Consider the following 22186-nt stretch of genomic DNA (forward strand, 5'->3'; position numbering starts at 1 on the left):
TTGTCGCGTGTTTTCAGGACAGAAATGAAGACGCTGTTTGTTGTTTTAAAGTGGGTATCTGAAATTATGTTTATAGATCGTCTCACTGTGGGAGAATTTAAAAAACTATTCAGGCCAGCTCGCAAGCTTGTGTAGCTGCTAACTGAATACTGTGTGCCAGCTGATGTTATCACTTCAGCAGAGAAACTTCTTAGAACTGTCTTTATTTTAGTCTTAGAATCAGTTTTCCAGTCCATATTATTTTTTGTTTGTGCTGACCAATCATTAAAAACTGCCACAGCCCAAACGGTTACTTTTTTAGTATTCTGCTCTTCTTTATTGGCTTCAATTGTATTAGTTTCAGCAGGACTGAGAGAGAGGTGTCTTGTAGTACTCACAGTTACATTTTTATCCTGACCCTTTTTTTTAAAAATAAATACTGTCGGTTCCGTCACCGAACTGTTGCGGTCTAAATCCTCCAGGAATGTGAGGACATTGGAGTCACCAAACAAGTTAAAATTTACATGGAGGAAGTCTGACAATGTATTATTTATTTTGTTTTTATTGGGGAAAAAATGGCAGCCAATTCAAATTTTTTTTTTAAAACGTTCTTAAACGCTCTGCACAATAATATCTGTTTGTAAAAAGTCTTAGTTGCTGGGACTTGCTTTTACCCGCTGGTTGTATTGTAATAATTAAATGGCTTGGAATGCCTATCAGCCAATCAGGACGCAGATATCTCCCAAACCATTTTATAAATATATATATATACCCACACATATATATCAACAGCTTTTTGTTGATCAAAATCGCATCAAAGGCAACTGCTAGGCTATCGTTTTCTTAAAGGGAGTGTCCGGTGCTATTGATTTGTTGGCAGCTTCTGACTCCCACTCTTTCTTCATTGGTCAGTGCTAATAGAATTCCTCCAGCGCCAGCCCAGCTCAAACTCCTTTCAAAATCACAGCGGCTCAGTCCAGCCAAATTTAAAGCACTTTGGTCTTACGGGACCGCATTTCCTCAAAATCAGGCCTTACGAAGCTTAAACTATGGTACTGGAGCTTTAAGGAATGGCAGAGCACAAAAGGTATAAATAATGATTTCACTGGCTTTGTGGGTCGGATTTAATACACTGTATCTGCCATCATGATCTAGTAGTGAAACCTGAAAGCTCATCTTACAATGTTAAAGTGATTGTGGCTAACCAAATAGTGACCTGTTGTGCACTTCCATTAGCTACATACTGTTGTTCTTAGGTGTGCAGTTTGGAAAGAAACACATGTTTCAATCAACATCTGGTACTTCATTAGGTTAAATAAAGTTTTTTGCTTCCATGCCTTTCAGGAAATCAATTGCAGTTCCAAGGACATTAGTGTCTTTTTGGGGGGGGGGGGGGGGGGGTCAATAGGAGAAAAGCTGGTTGGGTAATGATAAGAAAGATCTCTCTGAAAGCATGGCTTGCAAATAGAGATTTATTAACCTAGTTTACAACCAGATAACAATAAACATGTTTGTCTTTCAAAACTGCACATTTAAAATCTCCACAGTGAACGGACGTGCACTTTAAAAGGTACTAACAGCTGTTTTAGTCATTATTGATCCATACCATTGTCTGCTGTTGATAATACTTGACCAGTGAAACCTGTTCCATGAATCACAGGAAGGTTAAAGCTACTATACATGGATCTCTGTTTTTTGGTTTGCTTGTAAACAGCTGTTATAATTGGGAAAAGAAGAAAAAAAAACAATATCCAGGGATTCATATGAGTAAGTTTTTTGATTCAAGAGTAATGAGCTGGAGCTATTTTCCAAGACAAAAGGGACAAATGTAACATTATTGCCCATTGTTTCTTGAAAACCCTTAAACTGTGACTACATGCTTTCATTTTAGTAATGCCTGTACTCACCAAGTACATGCAGTTATGTGCAGAGGGTAATGGAATTAGAATTCAAACCAATGTGTTCCAGCCTGACAAATCTCAATTAGTGACATCACCGGCTTTCCCAATCCCATCAGGGTGCTAGAAGGATGCTGCGATAAAAATATTGCATTAAAACAGGTCCCCTTTTCTTTCAAAACATTTTAATTATATTTGTAATTCCCTGAGCCTCAGAATGATTTTAGATAGTCAAATGATTTTCCATATATTATTTATTTATTAATGCATTGATTTAATGATCTATGGATCTATGCCATTTAATGTAATAAAGTTGTTTGTCCTTTCAGTTCTTCGTTTTCTGTTTGGCTGGGACATAGGGCAGTACTGTTTGGGTGCTTTTGTCTGCCACAGTTTGCGTACTGCTATTCCGCAGTAGTTTTTTCAGGGGGGCTGGGTTTGAACCCTGTTTAGCTGCTGCCCCAACTGGGGAGGAAGGGGCGTGACAGTTGAGAGTCTGGGTGGCAGAGGGCGGTGACGAGGCTGGTGGTTGGCTGTGCTCACTGTCCGTCTCTGCCGTGGGCCCGCACTCAGGCTCTTCCTCGTCATCATCGCAGCAGAGGGCGTGGTAGAGGATTTTATCACTGAATCGCACCCGCTCGCGGGTCCCAGGTGTCCTGGAGTTCTTGTGGCTGTGAGTGGAGGCCTCCTCGCTGGAAGAATCTGGTGTGACAACCAAAGGCCCATTCGGGATAATACCGCCGTTCATCTGCGCATAGGCTGCCTGCTCTGCCCTCACCGTCGCCGTCGCCTCGGCAGCCGGCTTCTCCGCAGCCGTCCGGGGCGGGGTCTCCAGGAAGTTGCAGAATTCCCAGCTGTCAGAGAGCACATCCGGGGTGAAGAAGTCCAGCCGTCCGAATGCGTCTCCGAGCCCCCTCTCGCTGCTGGACGTGCTGCTCACCGTGGCCACCGTCCAGTCATCTGGCTCCAGTTCGAAATCAAAGTCTGACGTCAGCTTGTCTATTTGCCCCACCACCTGAGAGGAGAGAAGGAGAGAGCTGTGAGTGATAATCACAAAGGGCGTATTAGTCATGTGTCTTATACAACTCCAGGTACATAACTTGGTGACACTGGATCTGAAGGGGCATCATAAGGTGCCAAGTGCACTACTGTATGCAAATCAAGGTTAATCACTGGCAGGTTCAATGCTCCTTCTAAGGTAACTGCTCCAATAGAAAAATCTTCCTCATTCATATCAATATATACATGGAATAATGCCCTCTGTTGCTGCTGATTAATTAAAAGGAAGAATAAATGGCCCAGCCAGCAATTCTGCATTGCACATTGATAATGGGGCGCAGAGGGGAAAGATATATTATTAACATCCCTTGCATAAAACTAAAGGGGTGATAGTTATCTGTTTAGGGGTACCAAGACAGTATTAAATACGTAAAATGCAGAATACAATCTGCCTTCATTTTTTTTTTAATGAACAATATTCAAGAGGCACACGTCATTTGTGAGATGGCTTGCACATTGAAATGTTGCATACTACAGGTAGAAAAAGTGATAAGATCAACAAGGATACCAAGACGTTTAGTAAGTAAGCAAGGGGGCTGATTGGGGTGAAAGGGGCCGCAGGATTATATCTAAGTCCTTGAGTCTGACTGAAATCTGTCTGAGTGTGAAAAAACTCTAATTTTGACAGATTCACCTGCAAAGTATTCAAACTGCCTGGGGTCATGTCTAATCTGATCTGGAATTCAGAAGCAGAGAGGTAACTGTGTTTGGATATATTTACTATAAGTCCCAGTGTCAGTTTATTTAAACTCCCTGTCAACAGGCTTGAAGGCTAGTCCATTTAGGCTTCAGATCAGGTAGGATCCCCCTTGTCTCTGCCTGCAGAAAGCCAAGGTTCAGGGGGTATTCTGAACTGGTACCATTGAGCATTGATGAATCTCATTCACCATATCTCTGATGAGATCATGAAGACGCAGAGGTTATTCATGTCTTAAAATTCCTTAAGATGTCATATCTCATTTACAAGGGGGTCTTCATGCTTCAAGACACAGTATATACACAATGACATTCACACTAAATCTGTACAACACACAAATAAAATACAATGACTACCACACTAAACTTAGTAGGTAAAAAGGCTGTAAACAGCTGATGTTTGCACAGCGTAGAATCAAAGCATTTACAGCTATGTATTGCAGTTAAACACTGCAGACTTCTCTATAGTATAGGAAAGAGAATGCCATTCAACACTGCAGAGCACTCTAGTAGTATAGGAAAGAGAACTCCACTCAACACTGCAGAGCGCTCTAGTAGTATAGGAAAGATAACTTCACTGAAAACAGCAGACCTGCAAGCTAATCCAATGCACATAACTAAGTAGTATATATTGACCGATTTTTATTTAGTTTAATGTAAAAACTGTTTCAGTGGTTAGACCTTCTGTAAAGTTACTTTGCGCTGAATAAGTTAAAGCACACCAAGCACACCCACATACTGTACCAGTTGTACATGCAGCAGCTGCATATGAAACATTCAATACAAGATGCCAGATGTCATATGGACTTAACAAAGCAGAAACAGCAAACAAGATAAATTATTATTATTATTATTTATTTCTTAGCAGACGCCCTTATCCAGTGCGACTTACAGTCATAAACAAAAATACATTTCAAGAATAAGTATATGACAAAATACGATTCAATAATGGAGCATATAACAGTGTCAGTGATAGTTACATCAGGATATAATTAAATACAAAATACTACAGATTAAATAGCACTTGTGGCAGATTACAGTACTCTGTAAAGTACAGAATTAAATGCAGTAAAATAGGGAGCAGATAAGAGCAAGTAAAGCGCATCTCCTGTTCTCTCTCTACACCCGCTCCCTGGGCCCCCTCATCGCATCCTATGGTTTCTCATACCATTTCTATGCTGATGATGCTCAGATTTTCCTCTCCTTCCCCACCTCTGACTCCACCATCTCCTCCCGTATCTCTACCTGTCTGTCTGCTATTTCCTCCTGGATGCACTCGCATCACCTCAAACTCAACCTCTCTAAATCTGACCTCCTTTTCTTTCCCTCCTCCTCCCCCTCCTCTGATCTCTCTATCTCTGTTCCTCTGGAAACTACCACACTCTCTCCCTCTTCCTCAGCTAAGAACCTTGGAGTCACCCTGGACCCCTGCCTCTCTTATTCCCAGCACATCTCCACTCTGGCACGCACTTGCCGATTCTTCCTGAGCAACATCCGAAGAATCCGACCCTTCCTCACCAAATATGCTACCCAGCTCCTGGTCCAGGCCCTGGTACTCTCCCGCCTAGACTACTGCAACTCCCTCCTGGTTGGCCTCCCTGCGTCCGCCACCCGTCCGCTCCAGCTCATCCAGAACTCTGCTGCCCGCCTGCTGTTCTCTCTGCCTTGCTTCGCCCACGCTACTCCACTACTCCGCTCGCTCCACTGGCTCCCGATCACCGCTCGCATCCAGTTCAAGACTCTTGTACTAGCCTACAGATGCCTTGACCAGACTGCACCCAGCTACCTCCAGACCCTCATCTCTCCCTACACCCCCACTCGACCTCTCCGCTCCGCCTGCACTAGAAGACACTGCTCCGCAGTGGTGGAATGACCTTCCTACAGATGTCAGGACTGCCCAGTCCCTGACCACATTCCGGCGCCTCCTTAAGACTCACCTCTTCAAACAGCACCTGTAGAACTCCTCTGTTTGTATCCTAGGACACTATCACCCTTCATGTAAATGTGCTTTATTTTGCTCTTATCTGCCCCCTATTTTACTGCATTTAATCCTGTACTTCAGAATACTGTAATCTGCCAAGTGTTTAACCTGTAGTACTTTGTATTTAATCACATCCTGATGTAACTATCACTATTTAATCATATCCTGATGTAACTATCACTATTATCTGCTGTATTATTGAATTGTGGTTTGTCACACTTGTACTTTGCTTGAACAAAAGTTATTGTATTTCTTGCTCTTATTGTATTACTTGTATTGTAACACTTGAAATGTATTTGCTTACAATTGTAAGTCACCCTGGATAAGGGCGTCTGCTATGAAATAAATAATAATAATAATTAAAGAAGAGTGATTAAGGGTCCAGAGGGAAAAGAGGAGTTCTACAGGTGCTGTCTGAAGAGGTGAGTCTTGAGGAGGCGCCGGAAGGTGGTCAGGGACTGGGCAGTCCTGACATCTGTAGGGAGATCATTCCACCACTGCAGGGCGAGAGTGGAAAAGGAGTGGGCCCTGGAGGCAGGGGAGCGTAGAGGAGGTACAGCCAGTCTTCTAGTGCAGGAGGAGCGGAGAGGCTGAGTGGGGGGGTGTAGGGAGAGATGAGGGTCTGGAGGTAGATGGGTGCAGTCTGATCATGGCATATGTAGGCGAGTACAAGAGTCTTGAACTGGATGCGAGCGGTGATCGGGAGTCAGTGGAGTGAGCGGAGTAGTGGAGTTGCATGGGAGAAGCGAGGCAGAGAGAACACCAGACGAGCAGCGGAGTTCTGGATGAGCTGGAGCGGACGGGAGGCGGACGCAGGGAGGCCAGCCAGGAGAGAGTTGCAGTAGTCTAGGCGGGAGAGTACCAGGGCCTGGACCAGGAGCTGGGTGGCGTAGTTGGTGAGGAAGGGTTGGATTCTTCGTATGTTGCTCAGGAAGAATCGGCAAGTGCGTGCCAGAGTGGAGATGTGCTGGGAATAAGAGAGGCAGGAGTCCAGGGTGACTCCGAGGTTCTTAGCTGAGGAGGAGGGAGAGAGTGTGGAAAATTCCAGAGGAATGGAGATAGAGAGATCAGAGGAGGGGGGGAGGAGGAGGGAAAGAAAAGGAGGTCCGATTTAGAGAGGCTGAGTTTGAGGTGATGCAAGTGCATCCAGGGGTAGATAGCAGAGAGACAGGTAGAGATACGGGAGGGGATGGTGGAGTCAGAGGTGGGGAAGGAGAGGAAAATCTGAGCATCATCAGCATAGTAATGGTATGAGAAACCATAGGATGTGATGAGGGGGCCCAGGGAGTGGGTGTAGAGAGAGAACCGGAGAGGACCCAAGACTGACCCTTGGGGAGAGGGCGAGGTGTGGAGGTTGCTCCACGCCGGATTAACTGGTAAGTGCGGTTGGAGAGGTAAGAGGAGAACCAGACCAGAGCAGTGCCAGAGATTCCCAGGTCAACGAGAGAGGACAGTAGAATAGAGTGATCAACAGTGTCAAAGGCAGCAGAGAGGTAGAGGAGAATTAGGACAGAGGAGAGAGAGGCAGCTCAGGCAGAGTTTAGTGAGTTAGTGACAGACAGGAGGGCGGTTTCAGTGGAGTGAGCAGAGTGGAAGCCAAATTGGAGAGGGTCGAGCAGAGAGTGGTTGGACAGGAACCAACAATTGCTCTTTGTAAAATATAGTAAGCATCTGTATGTGTGAGTATGTGCCTTATGGGGCGCACAGTGATTTGATTGGATTGCTCTTTCAGTCCGAGGAGGAAAATGCAGAGCATGGTACATACTACAAAGAGAGGCAGCTTTACATGCACCTGGCTTCACACAGACTACAAAGAGAGGCAGCTTTACATGCACCTGGCTTCACACAGACTACAAAGAGAGGCAGCTTTACATGCACCTGGCTTCACACAGACTACAAAGAGAGGCAGCTTTACATGCACCTGGCTTCACACAGACTATACAAAGAGAGGCAGCTTTACATGCACCTGGCTTCACACAGACTACAAAGAGAGGCAGCTTTACATGCACCTGGCTTCACACAGACTACAAAGAGAGGCAGCTTTACATGCACCTGGCTTCACACAGACTATACAAAGAGAGGCAGCTTTACATGCACATGGCTTCACACAGACTACAAAGAGAGGCAGAGCTTCATCGGTAGCTGACAATGATTTAATACTAGAACCACCACGGTAGTCATTCTGACGGTTTTCACTTTTAAAATTTAAATTACTCTGCGTGTGTTAAAGATCCGTGGTTGTCTGTTCTTGACTTTTCCTAAATACATGTGTGCCGTATTGAATTCAGCACTAGCCTCTTTGGCTGTCAATCATTTTAAAATTGTATAAAGACGTCGGGTGGAGGAAGAGAGAGGATGGTCGTAGGAAGTGACGTAATAGTTGAAGCAGTGAGCGAGCGAGAATGCAGTATAGCAATAAGTCGTAATAGTTTTTGTTTGTTTGTTTTTTTTGGTGTCTAATCTTACTGTTAAAACTAATATATGAAATATAGCTTTGACACCACGGATGTTTTTTTGTGTATTGGAAACTCGTTGGGACAGGAACTATGTCAAGTCAACGATTGAGGAATAAAGTGCCGAGTGATTTGAAACGTGCAGGACCAGTGAAGACGCCGACACGGTTTGCAATTTCGAATACACAAATAGTTATTTAATGCGTGGAGAGCAATCCATGTTGAGTGTTTTTTTGTTCAAACAGTTGAAGCTGCGGGTAGTGGTCTGTTGCACGAGTCTGTGAAAGCAACGTGGATTCTGCTTGTTGTTTTAAAATGGCGAGACTGAAACCTGGAGTTTTCCATACTGCTGTATTACTAGCAAGACAAACCTGGAGTTTTCTGCATATTGCTGTATTACTAGCGAGACTGAAACTTGGATTTTTTTTTTTTTTTTTTTTTGTCTACTGGATTATTGTGGAGTTGTCCTGCACGTGTATTTGAGGAGGACGGCTGACAACTGTAGCGGGACTTAACCAGTATTATGTAAGTTCCCGTCGTTTTTTGGGGAAAATGACTGTTTCGATCTATGTCACTTCCTTTCTTATTTTGCTTGATTTTATTATAGCCTCTCGGTCATTATTACTGTTACATACCTTGATGCAAACTGCTTGTTTATTATCTGTATGTTGGTACTTGGGTTGTTGGTGCAATGACTTGAAAAATATTGCCTGTTTGACAACTAGGTATATCTATGACCAGATTTAAAGAAAGTGTTTGATTATTTTCATACTAATGTATTTTTTTTTCTTTATTTAAAACTGTATTAACTAAGTTTCTTTGCATATGAATCAGTTAAACTGAATTGCCATTTGCACAACCTGTGATATGGATAGTTTATGAATGTTTGTTGTATAAATGGTATAAAATTGGTTCTTTGCATATGAATCAGTTAAACTGAATTGTCATTTGCTCAGTATGTGATATAGATGGTTTGTGAATGTGTTTGCTGTGTGTAAAGAACTGCACCCGAGGAATAACCATAGTTAATCCGTTAGGAAGGGCTCAATATGAGTAATTTAATTATTACCATTTAACTATAAAAAATTGTATTGGCTATTCAGTTTAATTGCTTATGCTATGCTTAGGATAATGCGGAGACCATATAAATTGAGAAATATACAATTGTATGTTTTTTAATAGATGTGTTACCAGTAATTGGGAACTAATTGAGTACTAAAGGTGTCAAGGAAGAATGCTCTTAAATGTGTGTTTTGTGTAGTGTCAAAAAACAAGTGACAGTACTGGTTATGGAATAAATGTTAATTGGTGTTTATTTAAAACCCTATTCTTAAGTTATCAAGAGTCAGTTGTAATTTTTATATTGTAGGGTCGCGTAGGTAGAAACTTAGTTTTGCTACAAGGTCCGAGTAGCGAGTTGTGGGTTTTTTTTTTATTGGGAAGTTTATATATACTTTCCTGGCACCCAAACTTTATTATTAGGCCAATTTTGTTACACATGTATTAAATACCCTGACGACGTTTGAAAGTCAGAATCGCAAAAATAAAAAAAGTTATTAAGCACTTCTACCTAACTCGCCCAGCTGGTCAGAGACTGGGTGGCAATGTGGTACTTAGGCTGATGTAACCATACTTAGGTAAAGGGATGAATATTATCAATGACATTTTTTTAATTCACCGTAATTAGCAAAACAGTTGAAGAAAAAAAAAAACAGCCTGGTTGGAACAGTAAACAAAGCGAGAAGAGAGTTTCCACCATCTGCGCAAAACTTAGTATCATGAAAGCAATCACTGATGTCCAGTTGCTGTATTTTACAATGTACTGGACATGGCAGCCATCAATTCCTTCGTTTTGTACAAGGAATGCACCAGGGCAAATATAATCTTATGATGCTAGCCACGGAGCTTTGGTAGAAACATTTCGATCAGAAACCTGCAAAGCGGCAGTGAAACGCAGCTCAACCCGGATTCAGTGCGCATCAAGTGACACACGCAACAGAAAACAATGCCAGGTAACTAAATGCAATAAAAATAAAACTTCAGATATCTGTGCCCAGTGTGAAAGAGCAGTATGTGGTAAATGCACACAAGTTGATAAGCGTTACATCTGTGTGGATTGTGCTAATATGGGGGCTACTTTGAAGTACGTTTCCCTGAATGCACATTCCTGTTACACAATGTGAACTGAGTTATTTTCTTTTTTATAAATAATTATTTTGATTTTACAATTCTGTATGCAGGCCTACATATAACCAGTTTACAGCTGGTTACACAATATTTTCTTTTGAAATGTTTATTTTATTATAGTTTTCATTTTTTGAAGTCGTGCTATGCAGTAGGCTAATGTAAATGATTACTTCGTTTTTACAATTTTGTATGTACATATAGCAGTTTACACCTGTTTACACAAGATCTTCTTTTGAAATATTTATTTTATTACAGTTTTTCATTTAAGTCATGCATTATGTGCTAATTTCGAAAATAAAGCCTTTTATGTTTATTTTTTCATTTAAATACAATGTTTCTGCTATGCAAATGTTTGCTATGATGTTCATAAATAAACTTTTTCATATCGAAGCTGTTTAAAATGTACCCGTCAAAATGACTATTGCTGGTGGTTCTAGGTAGTAGCATAAACCCAGTGGTTCTAGTGTTAAGGTTGACAAGGATGTGGGGGTTACCGCCTTAGTCCAATGTTTGCTTGACTTTTGATAATGGATTTTCTTGTCAATCAAATGGTCATATTTCTGGTATATTGAGAATTTAATGAAACTTGGCATTCTATAATAAAGCATAACAATACACATCCAGGAGCGATGCCAGAGTTCAACTCACTGTATTCAATTAGAGGAAAGAATAAGCAAATCCTGTAGAGGAACAAAACAGCATGTACTAAAAGCAATAATGATGCTAATGAGAAATAATGAGAACTCAATATCACTGGGCCCAATGTCTGTAGTTTGTCTCAACATCGTCAATGAAATATTAATGTCAAAAGTATTTCTTAAGGCCCCAGTTGTAGCATTCAAAAGAGAAGCTAATTTAGGTGATATTTTAGTTCACAGTAAACATAAAAGAATAATTGACAAAATAGGTTCTACGAACATGTGCACCAGTAGATGTAAAGTGTGTAAATACATGGACAAAAGTGAAAATATAATTAAACATAAGAACACCACATATCCACTAAAAACTAATACCTACTGTAAAAATAGCAATGTTTATGGAATAGCCTGTGAAAAATGTGATGAAATCAAATATGTTGGAGAGACTGGAACCACTTTATATAAAAGAATTCAGAACCACCTTTCAGAAATAAAAAAAATGAATGAACCAATAGTACAGCACTTCACCAGTCAAGGACATGACATAATTGATGTAAAGTTTGGAGTATTAGAACAACTAAGATTAGACAATGCAACATATAGAAGAATAAAAGAAAGTAAATGGATAAATAGACTGAACACGATTATGCCAGCGGGACTCAACAGAAAAGAATGAACTAATTAACTTCAATAAATATATAACATTTAAATAAATAAACAAAATTCATTCAAAAGTTGAGGCCAAATCAAGACTGATCCTCAGAGCCAGCATTGCATGATATAATAAAAATATAAGTTTATATAAAGTAATGTTAATTAGAATTAATACAGATTCAAAGATAGAAGTAGAAATGATGTCACAATATATAGAACACCATTACATCATGTAAGAATAAATCATAAATTTGAATGTAAACAATAACAAGTAGTTGTCATGCCATCAAAAACCTATAAATACCTCCAATGTTTTGATTCAAACACAGACTCCCTTGAGAAAGATATGTACAACATATCGAAACGTTGGGCAGCTGGCTCTTTGAGCTATATATATATATATATATATATATAATATATATATATATCGTATATTTATAAATATATACAATATATAAATATATATTATTTCTAATCACCCTGTGTGTGTGTATATGTGTGTGTATATATATATATATATATATATATATATATATATATATATATATATACATATATACAAGGTGATTAGAAAGTAAATTTACGTTTGTAAGATATGGTGCGTTGATGTGGTAAACTGACTTTCTAATCACCCTGTTTATATAAGTAGTCTCCGGCTAAGAGAACACCCCATGGGAAGCAAGCGAAGTGTTCTCTAGCTGAAGTGTTCTTTAAGACGGAGTTGACCACCAGACACAATATGAATCAATAAATAAATACATTTTTATTACTTGTCATGACGCACGTGCATCAACATATGAAATTAATATAATAAGTAAGAGAAAAGCAACAGGCAAGTGTATGTTAAGAAACTATAATTAAACACAAAAAACTACATCTTACTTGACGTTAGGAGGTGACAATTCCAAAGAAGACAGGTAAGGCTGCTGCTCCACCCTTACCTGACCCATGTTCTGACAAGGCTTTCCAGCACACACTGCTTCACTGGTACAGTAGTTGGGTTCACTTCACACAACATGTGTAGTCACCAGTGGGCAGATCAGGTTAGGTCTAAAACCAGCCATGGTTGTTTTCATGTTGTCACAGAATTATATGTGAATTGGAAAAGCTAATTAGAATAGTTGGAATAGTATAGAAATATTTACAAATGTCAAAACTATTTTCTTTCTTTTTTCTTTTTTTTGGATTCTGGTTTTGTTTATGAAGGACACAAAAACATGTGTGATATGGTGGGAAATAAATGTATGTGTGGCATAGTGATGTCCAGGAACCATTAAAGGTACATGGTGTATAAATTAAAACGGGAGGCTACTATCTCGTGTGCACGACTTACTATAATATCTCACGCTCATGAGATAGTAAGCCATGTGCATGAGACAGTAGCCTGCCTTTTTAATTTACACCATGTCCCTTCAGGGGTTCCGTATAATGAGAGCATTGAAAGGAGACAAATAATATGTTACACAAGCATTTTCCAACCAATCAATCCATGAACTATATAGATCAGTGGTACTCAACTCTGGCCCTCGAGATCCAGTCCAGGTTTTTACTCCAAGCGTGTTCTAATGTAGTTAATTGAAGCTGTTAAGAGGTAATACACTAATTTAAGACCTGCTTGGAATAAAGACCAGCACTGGAATGGATCTCAAGGGTCAGAGTTGAGTACCACTGATATAGATCTTTCTTATCCATTTATAAACTTCTAAAGGATATGTATTAGGCTGTTTAAGAGAACTTTTGAATCCTCAGCAACCCACTGGTGACTACACATGTTGTGTGAAGTGAACCCACCTCCTGTAGCAGTGAAGCAGTGTGTGCTGGAAAGCCTTGTCAGAACATGGGTCAGGTAAGGGTGCAGCAGCGGCCTTACCTGACAATGTCCTGTCTTCTTTGGAATTGTCAGCTCTTGCTGTCAAGTAAAACCTATTTTTTGTGTTTAATTTCCATTATTTTTTCACTGGACGGATGATTTTAAAACATGATATGTATATGCAATGGAAAGGAGATCCCTCCATTTGAGATTGTAAGCCTCTCTGTATATCTTAAAGGAAGTTTTTGGTTTGCTATTTATTTTTTTATTTGTGGTGCAACTCTTTTGTATAAGAAATGATCTACTATTATAACAAACATTCCCAAGTAGGACCATATTTTAGATACATTATACACATATACATAGACTTCTAATACATAAAACAAGCTATTATAATTGGGCTATTACATTTTAAACAATTTTTAAAAGCATGAACATTTTAGTTATGTTTATATTAGACTAGCTATCTGATTGGTTATTAATAACAACATGAATATTTTATAAATGTATTTATATTTATACCTTGTTTAAAAATGTAGATGGATTCAAATCGCATCATTAGGAGGAGAATGGCACATTTTTATACAATTGATTCAACGATTTCATCGCTTAATATAAACAAGATAATAGCCTAATAATCATGTACAACAGGATCTCCCAGGATTTGTTAACTAGGGATTTCAACATGTAAACACATCGCTGGGGTAAATCACATACAAAACAAATAGAAAAACACTTTTAAGTGCTGTGTAACAGGGAGAGATCTGGACTGGCCGTCTGACGCAGGCACGATGCTGCAGGGAGGGGGCGGCAGTCCCGTGGGGTCGGCCTGTCAGTCATGGCGGTGACACGGAGAGGTGGGGAGGAGGGTGTGTGCGCTTTCCCCCTCTCTGAGTGGCTGGTAGGCGGGATCTAATGGGATTGTGTGCCCTATAAAAATAATACTCTGCTGTTTCCTCAGGTCTGCCCTTTTAAAGAAGAAAACAAGACGTACTGGGAAGTACGGGAGCCGGGACCGAGAGAGAACCGGGACCAAAAAGAAAAACGAGGAAAACAAAGAAAAAAAAAATTAAAGAAAACCTAACTGTAGTGGGGAACCCGTGGGCAGACCCCTTGTGTAGTGTGAGGATAGACTGAGGAGACGGTCAGAGTAGGACGGAGACCCGGGCCGTGCGGCTAGCGACGGCTGGGGTAACGCTGCCGAAGTGCAGCACCTTTTCTTTTGTAGTTTTGTTACTGTGTTTTATTTTCCTGTTTTCTTTCACCGTTGGTTTTGGAATTATTGTTTGAGCACTTGTAAGTGCGCCCGCACTTGATCCGTACCGTATTGGTATGTACCGTGGTTCTGTGTTACCATAGTTGGTACGCAGACCACGGTGAACAGCGCCCTCTGCGGGCTGAAAATAAAAAGTACACCCAGCACAATAAAACTGGGCACCTGTGCGGTGCTTCAAGTACACCTGCTGTTTCTTGTGTGTCAGTGAATCACCCACCCCCTCCCACATGCTGCCTTTCCTTTTTTTTGTTCAAATGCAGCTACTCTAGTGTATTCACAACTGCTGTATACTTTATGTATTGTGCATCACAGTTCACATGGAAAGAGGGTTCTGAACATAAATGATCAGTCAAATGCTGCAAATCCATAATTGTTTGTGAGCAATTTATTACGTGATTTTTGTGTTCGGAAACAAACCCTCAAATATTTGGTAATATTACTTATCATGCACATTATAGTGTTTGTATTACGTTATCATACACAATATATTAGTATTACGAATATATATCTTTTATGCTTATGTTTTAAAGTGTATATAAGAACATACAAACGAGAGGAGGCCATTCAGCCCATCTTGCTCGTTTGGTTGTTAGTAGCTTATTGATCCCAGAATCTCATCAAGCAGTTTCTTAAAGGATCCCAGGGTGTCAGCTTCAACAACATTACTGGGGAGTTGGTTCCAGACCCTCACAATTCTCTGTGCATAATGCATATAGCCATGCATATGACTAATATCTTGGCTGTAAACATTTAAAAGAGATACAATTTAATTTGTTGCTACATCAACTTCTGGAGTCCCCATTGGAGATAGTGCTGTCGATCATGGGACTGCATCCGGGGTTTAGCTTCACAGACGTAGTTAAGGTCAGAAGCACTTAAACAAAAAAATAAAATAAAATAAGTCATAAAAAATGTAATGGATGAAGTCACGATCCACAAGAACCACAAGACATAAGTGACCTAAGGAATTAAAATTAAATTACCCACAGAGAATTATTAAACTGACGAATACCCGCTAACTAACTGTTGGTGGTGGAGCCTGACTGCATATGCGTAACTTTTGAGTTACCAAAAAATAAACCATGCATGCGCGAAGAAAAATTTAAATAACTCGCTAAATGCTCAATTTTCTCGGTTCCAAAAAAAGGCCCTCCTAGTCAATGAGTACCATCAGCCAGCCTGGGTATGGTGTTTAAACACGAAGCCATTTTTGAGTTATTTTAGCGCAAAAAAAACAAATTTGTCAAAACTAATTTTTATGCGATTCTGTAACTTAAAAAACTACCTCACAGATTTTCACGAAACTTGGCCAAAAAATTCTCCGTCACATGGACACGGAGCATATGAAATGCCACCCCGATCCGTTTTGAAATGGCAGAGAAAACATACCCCTCAAAATCAAGTTTAAACAAGGCTCTCTCTGCCAGCCACTCTTACCTATGGTGCCACTATAATAATAAAGTAACAGACAAACTAACGTTAATAAACTCACTGTTAAACTAAATTAACACAGCACCCATATACACATTATAAAATGTAGCAGCCTCTGTAGATTAATAATTAATACCTGTACAGGAGCATCCGACCCTTCCTCACCAACTACCCCACGGAATACCTCATGCGGGCCCTGGTACTGCAACTCCTTCCTGGCCGGCCTCCCTGCATTCAAGACTCTTGTACTCGCCTACCGATGCCTTGACCAGACTGCACCCAGCTACCTCCAGACCCTCATCTCTCCCTACTCCCCAGCTGACCTCTCCGCTCCACCTGCAGTAGAAGACTGGCTGTACCTCCGCTACGCTCCCCTGCCTCCAGAGCCCGTTCTTTCTCTACCCTCGCCCCGCAGTGGTGGAACGACCTTCAGGACTGCCCAGTCCCTGACCACCTTCCGGCGCCTCCTCAAGACACACCTCTTCTGACAACACCTGTAAAACTCAACACTTCCCTTCTGGACAATATAGCACTCTGCCTTTAATGCACTTTAACTTGCACTTATCTGCTCCCTATTTTACTGTATTTAATCCTGCACTTAACCCAATCTGTAGTATCTTGTATTTCACTTGCACTCTTATCTAACCCTGATGTAACTATCAACACTGTTATCTGCTCTTGAACTACCCTGATATCAAATCGTACTGTTTTGTATTTGCTCTTATTAGGACTGTAAGGGCGTCTGCTAATAAATAATAATAATAATAGTAATAATATTCTGTAATATTTACAGAATGGTGAAGCAATTCACCAGAATGGAAAACACCAGATTGCTCAGCGACATGTGTCTGATTCAAGATTTTTTCAGGAGCTTGAACAATTTCCAACTTATAGCAAGAGAAACAGCTGTTTGTTTACATGCCATTTTGTAGCGATGAGGTGCACTCGTAGAAATCATAATACAAAACGAGGCAATGATTTGACGGCGGTTGTGGAAAGACTGAATAAACCAGTCAATGTGCCTCAAGACACTCTCGCGATGACATCACATTTGAAAAGACTGAATAAACCAATAGAATTTAAGTTTGATGACAGTGAGTTATCAGGTTACAAAACAGTACTGTATCAGTTGTGAAAGAGGTGTTCTTTTAACGAAGTTCCTGTTCCTTTAGGTGGAGCATTTACAGTCAGAAAAATCAGTTTCACCACAAGTGCGTTCCCTTAGGCGAAGTAAAACAGAAAAACATGAAGTACTTTTTACTTTCAACCAAAATATAAGCTTGTCATATTTTAATGTCTTGTCTTGCAACTTCATGCTGTGCCTGCCTGCAGAGTCACACAATCACTGGAAGGAAAAGTCAAAGAAATCAAAAAGGGAGCACAGTCAAAAGAAAGGCCGCCTGCTGTCTGTTTACACAGAAAACAGTATTTATTAACCAGGCCCACGACACTTAGTGACTGTTCCCAAGCCACCAAATAGCAACCAGGCAGCACACTGTCACACTTTTGACAAGTCTATTGGGTTTTTATTATTATTTTTTTTTTTTCTTTTCATAATGTTCATTAAAGGAACTTGAATTACTGTTATTATCACTGAGGCCTGAATTGTTTTCATGAAAAAAGCCTTATATTCACATAGAGCGCTGGACCTGGGAAACTGTAAGTGAATTGGAAGAGAAAAACAGGAACGTCCATTCTACAGGATATCTATCAGAGGATGTCAGAATTTCTGATTATCACAAAATCACAGGGTAAAACTGTACAGGGGAGTGACAGGGTAAAACTGTACAGGGGGAGTGACAGGGTAAAACTGTACAGGGGGTGACAGGGTAAAACTGTATAGGGGGTGACAGGGTAAAACTGTACAGGGGAGTGACAGGGTAAAACTGTACAGGGGGAGTGACAGGGTAAAACTGTACAGGGGGGTGACAGGGTAAAACTGTACAGGAGGGGTGACAGGGTAAAACTGTACAGCGGGAGTGACAGGGTAAAAGTGTACAGGGGTGACAGGGTAAAACTGTACAGGGGGAGTGACAGAGTAAAACTGTACAGGGGGAGTGACAGGGTAAAACTGTACAGGGGAGTGACAGGGTAAAACTGTACAGGGGGAGTGACAGGGTAAAACTGTACAGGGGGAGTGACGGTAAAATCCCAGCACGGTAGGAATGATGTGTAAAACCTATTCCTGAAGAATAAAATCAACTTTACCTCCAATTAGGCTAGGCCTCAAATCAACACATCTTCACGTGTATTGTTGGACTGTCCAATTGGAGAAGTAGAAAACATGTATTCTTAGAGCTATAATTCCAGGAAATCTTATGTAAAACATCACCATATGTTCCTAGATCCCACATCATTAGATTATGAACTAGATTTAATGAATGCGCCTTCCTGTGCTTCCATTGGTGCACATCCGTTGAGACATTGAAAACATGCGAGTCACGATTAAAACAGTGTCAAAGTGTGAAGCTTCTGAGAGTTTCAGTTATTGTAAAACATCCAAAAGCAACCTAACTCTTCAATGAATAATGGCTGCTTTTCCGATGACTAACATGCTTTCAATGTCACTGTGTTCCTCCATGTGACCTTGAATAGAATGGGCTCTCTATTGCTTTTGTTTGCACAGTCTACTTGTGGCATCTGCACTTAAGGCACAGGGAGGGAATCTGATGAGTTTATGTATTGTTCTTCTTATTGTAACTGGGCAATGAAGAGCATTTGGGAATACATTTTCACAATTTTGAAGATGTTTATATCACAACTGGCTCGGGATCTGGAGAATTACATTTTAGTATTTTTTTAATTGTTAAATTTAAACTTTTTAATACAGATTTTATAGTTATCAATTCTGTGAAAAAATGCAATGAATGTCAATAAAAGAATTACATCAAAAAACTGTGTTTTATTTGGTGGAGAGTGAAGCTACCTGATAATTTAATGTATCCGGAGCCAAAGGCAAAGTCATGTATTTAGCAGGGATCTCTCAAGATCAATGATCTAGCAGGTAATGCTGGCTGCTGAGGAGATCCCTGCTCTTATGAACTACAAAGTGGTTTGTGTGGATATGAAGAAACATGTGTTTTGCACACTGCAGATGACAATAGGCTGCTTACAACAAAGCATCCACACAACTATGATATGAGTTTGCAATGTGACCTCAGCCCAGTTTGAACTAGGCCTCCTGAGGTGAATTACCAGATCAAAGCTGTGTGGCCGTGTTTCACGAGGAGACAAAAAACATTTCAAATGTGTCCCTTCAAATGCACTGTGACAGCTTTTTTTGTCAGATTTATTAAAAACACCATCAGGATAAATTATGGTGACAATAATGCCAGATTGAGTTCATGAACAAACTTATCGCCTAAATACAGCCAAAAATACTGTATTTTTGTATGTTTATTCTTTTTTTTTTTTAATAACTGGAAACAGAATCCATATTAAAGACCACCCGTGGTTTAAGGATACTAACAATCAGCAACTAACCAACACTTCAATCAGCAGTTATGGACTATGTAGTGTTTAGTGTTTCATTAATACTGTTTCCATTACTTCCAACACGTTAGTGCATTATCGTTTTTTCTGTATGTTGCCAAATGTGCTTTGCAAGCAAACATGAAAGGTAGGACTGCTGGTCATGTTTGACTATTGAATAATATTTTGATAAATGTGACAGATCACTGTTATCATGGCTTCGAGACATTGCTAAAATGTACCTGGGCGAGAAGCCATGCATTTATTTAGGGGGAAACAGTGTAATATAACAGTGTGCTGCTTTCACAGTTCACAGTCATGCCTGTTTTGACAGTATCGCCTTCACCTTGGTGCACAGCAACATTTGACATATTGGAAAATGAAAATCTTATTGAAACAAAGTCAGCTGCTTTATATACCATCAGAAATAAACTGTTCGGTTTTCACTATAAAAGATCACTGAAAACGCAGCACACATACATTGCAGAAATCAATTCAAACTAAATGAGCTGTTGTCCTGGTGCTAACGCACAGTGCAACAGTAATGAGCCCTACCACTCCGGAAAACCACATGGCACATAAACTGCTATGAATGGGATTTTTAGGATTCCTTTTATTAAAATTAAAAAATGTCTTAAATGCTTTTAAGACCACTTATTGGACTTAAAATTTAAGCCCAAAATAAATAAGACCTGTTGCACAAAAAAGTCTTAATTTGAGCCTAGTCTTAAATTTAAGTCATTTTTTTGGCCTCCCCTTCACCAGGCTTAAATGGGAAAACAGTATCTGTTGCTATAGAAACCAACATGGCCGCACCACCGACAGCTTTTGCTGAATTTTTTAATTAAAGGGCATTTCGTAGGGAAAGAGTATTTAAGGACAGACACAATCCCGTATAGAATTTCAATAACATTGCAGTTTTTGAAAGACTGTTTCACAACGAGGACGTATTAACTTTAGTGGAGATGTTACAAGATGACTAGGAGCCTGCAGCTAACAGAAGATACAGAATCCCTGCAGTCATTCAAGTTTGTGTGGTAGTTCATTTCTATGCCGCTGAAAGTTTTCTAAATGTTGTTGGAGACTTTACAGGGATTCACAAATCATCAGCCAGCAGGATTAAAAAGCCGCAATGGTAGATTCATTTAACCCTATTCATGAATGTTTTCTGCACAATCACCCTTGTCCGAGAGACATACACTATTGTAATGAAATCAAACTTTGATAAATGTATAACCACTTAGTTTTAACCGTTAAACTAATCTGTATGTTTTCTGCCAGATTCATTGCACAGCTGAGGTCAACAACACAAATGTTAAAAAAATGGGCATGCAGCCTTTTGCAAAATATAAACAAACTAAACATTTCAATAAAAAACTGGGCTGTGAAAGTTATCTAACAGTTACATATTTTTTTGTTTTGTTTTAATGAACTTCATTCCCGCCTTGTCTGTACTCATATAACAGACACACACACATGTTGCTTTTACACAAAATCATGATAAAAAATATCTGATTTAAGAATACAATATTTTCAAGCACTGTACAACTCACACTGATGGATAGATCATTGCAACAACAGAGGTGTTTGATCGGCTTTACACAAAGTTGGTAATTTCACAGCTTCACCAAGCGGTTTGGATGCCACGACGATGTATATACGATTTCACTACACAGTTCTATAAAAAAAAAGTTGAAGTTTTTTATGTATTTACCTAAACAAGATTAATACTGTCTTGAAATTGAGTGATTACCAGATTTTTTTTCACAAGACCTCCACTAGAACAGCGGGACTTTGAATATAAGAATACTACCGATTGAATAAATTTTTAATGAAACAGTATTTGAAAATATATACACTAACTAACTTATTTTTTAATTTACCCACTGCTACTATCACTGTGGCCCCCTTTGGTTTTGCATATATAATTTACAGTCCTTTTTACCGGTTTTTTCAGTTAAATTAGTTAAGGTTCGTCTTTTTTAGCACCCTCAAGGGTGCTAATTTGAATTTTTGTCCAGCTGTCTTTGGACAGCTGGTGTAGTCCCTTCAAACGGACCTTAAATAGGACTATCACTGTGGCATCCTCTATTCCCGTCTCTGTACCCCCAATTCTGAAAATGTGATGTTTCCCCATAAATATCAATTATTAAAGACGTTAACTGGGAACGTTTTTCAAAAAGGCCACCTCCAGTTTTTGGTTTCTTTTTTTAATATTCTTTTTTATGTCTCAGCCAGCAGATTTTTCAATTTTTTAAAATGTCATTTACAGTACGACTTACTGCTGGGTTGATGGCATTTACCTGTTCAGTAATATCTTCTTGTCAGGCTTTATTTTTGTCTGAATGTTTTAACGACACCCCTAACCCCCCCAATATTATTTATTTTTTAATAATTACTTCTTTGCTAAAATGTATTTACCTTCACTTTGCGTGCAGCCATTCTTTTTTTCAAACAGACTTGAAAAAATAAGACCGTTCTTCGTTGCTTAGCAACAGTAGCTTAAGACCAGTCTCACATAAGACCTACAAAGTTTTGCATTGTGCAACAGACTTATCTCAAGGTCTTACGTTAGATCAATTTCGCTGAACTTAAACTAAGTCTTTAACTTAACTTAAGACTTTTTTTGTGCAACCGGCCCGAGGTCTCTAAA

At 39.7% G+C, this 22186-nt stretch overlaps 1 protein-coding gene across 1 annotated transcript in view; it reads right to left on the minus strand.

Moving 5' to 3' along the window:
• Positions 1-1382: 1382 nt before the first annotated feature.
• LOC117427884 (inhibitory synaptic factor 1-like) overlaps positions 1383-22186 on the minus strand; it is an 80307-nt gene continuing 59503 nt past the window's right edge. The window contains exon 2 of the mRNA XM_034046249.3: positions 1383-2892. Within this exon, the coding sequence (XP_033902140.3) occupies positions 2203-2892 (690 nt within the window). The 3' untranslated portion in view covers positions 1383-2202. The remainder of the gene's footprint in view (positions 2893-22186) is intronic.

Source organism: Acipenser ruthenus, chromosome 21, assembly GCF_902713425.1.
Source record: "Acipenser ruthenus chromosome 21, fAciRut3.2 maternal haplotype, whole genome shotgun sequence".
Taxonomy (NCBI): Eukaryota; Metazoa; Chordata; class Actinopteri; order Acipenseriformes; family Acipenseridae; genus Acipenser; species Acipenser ruthenus.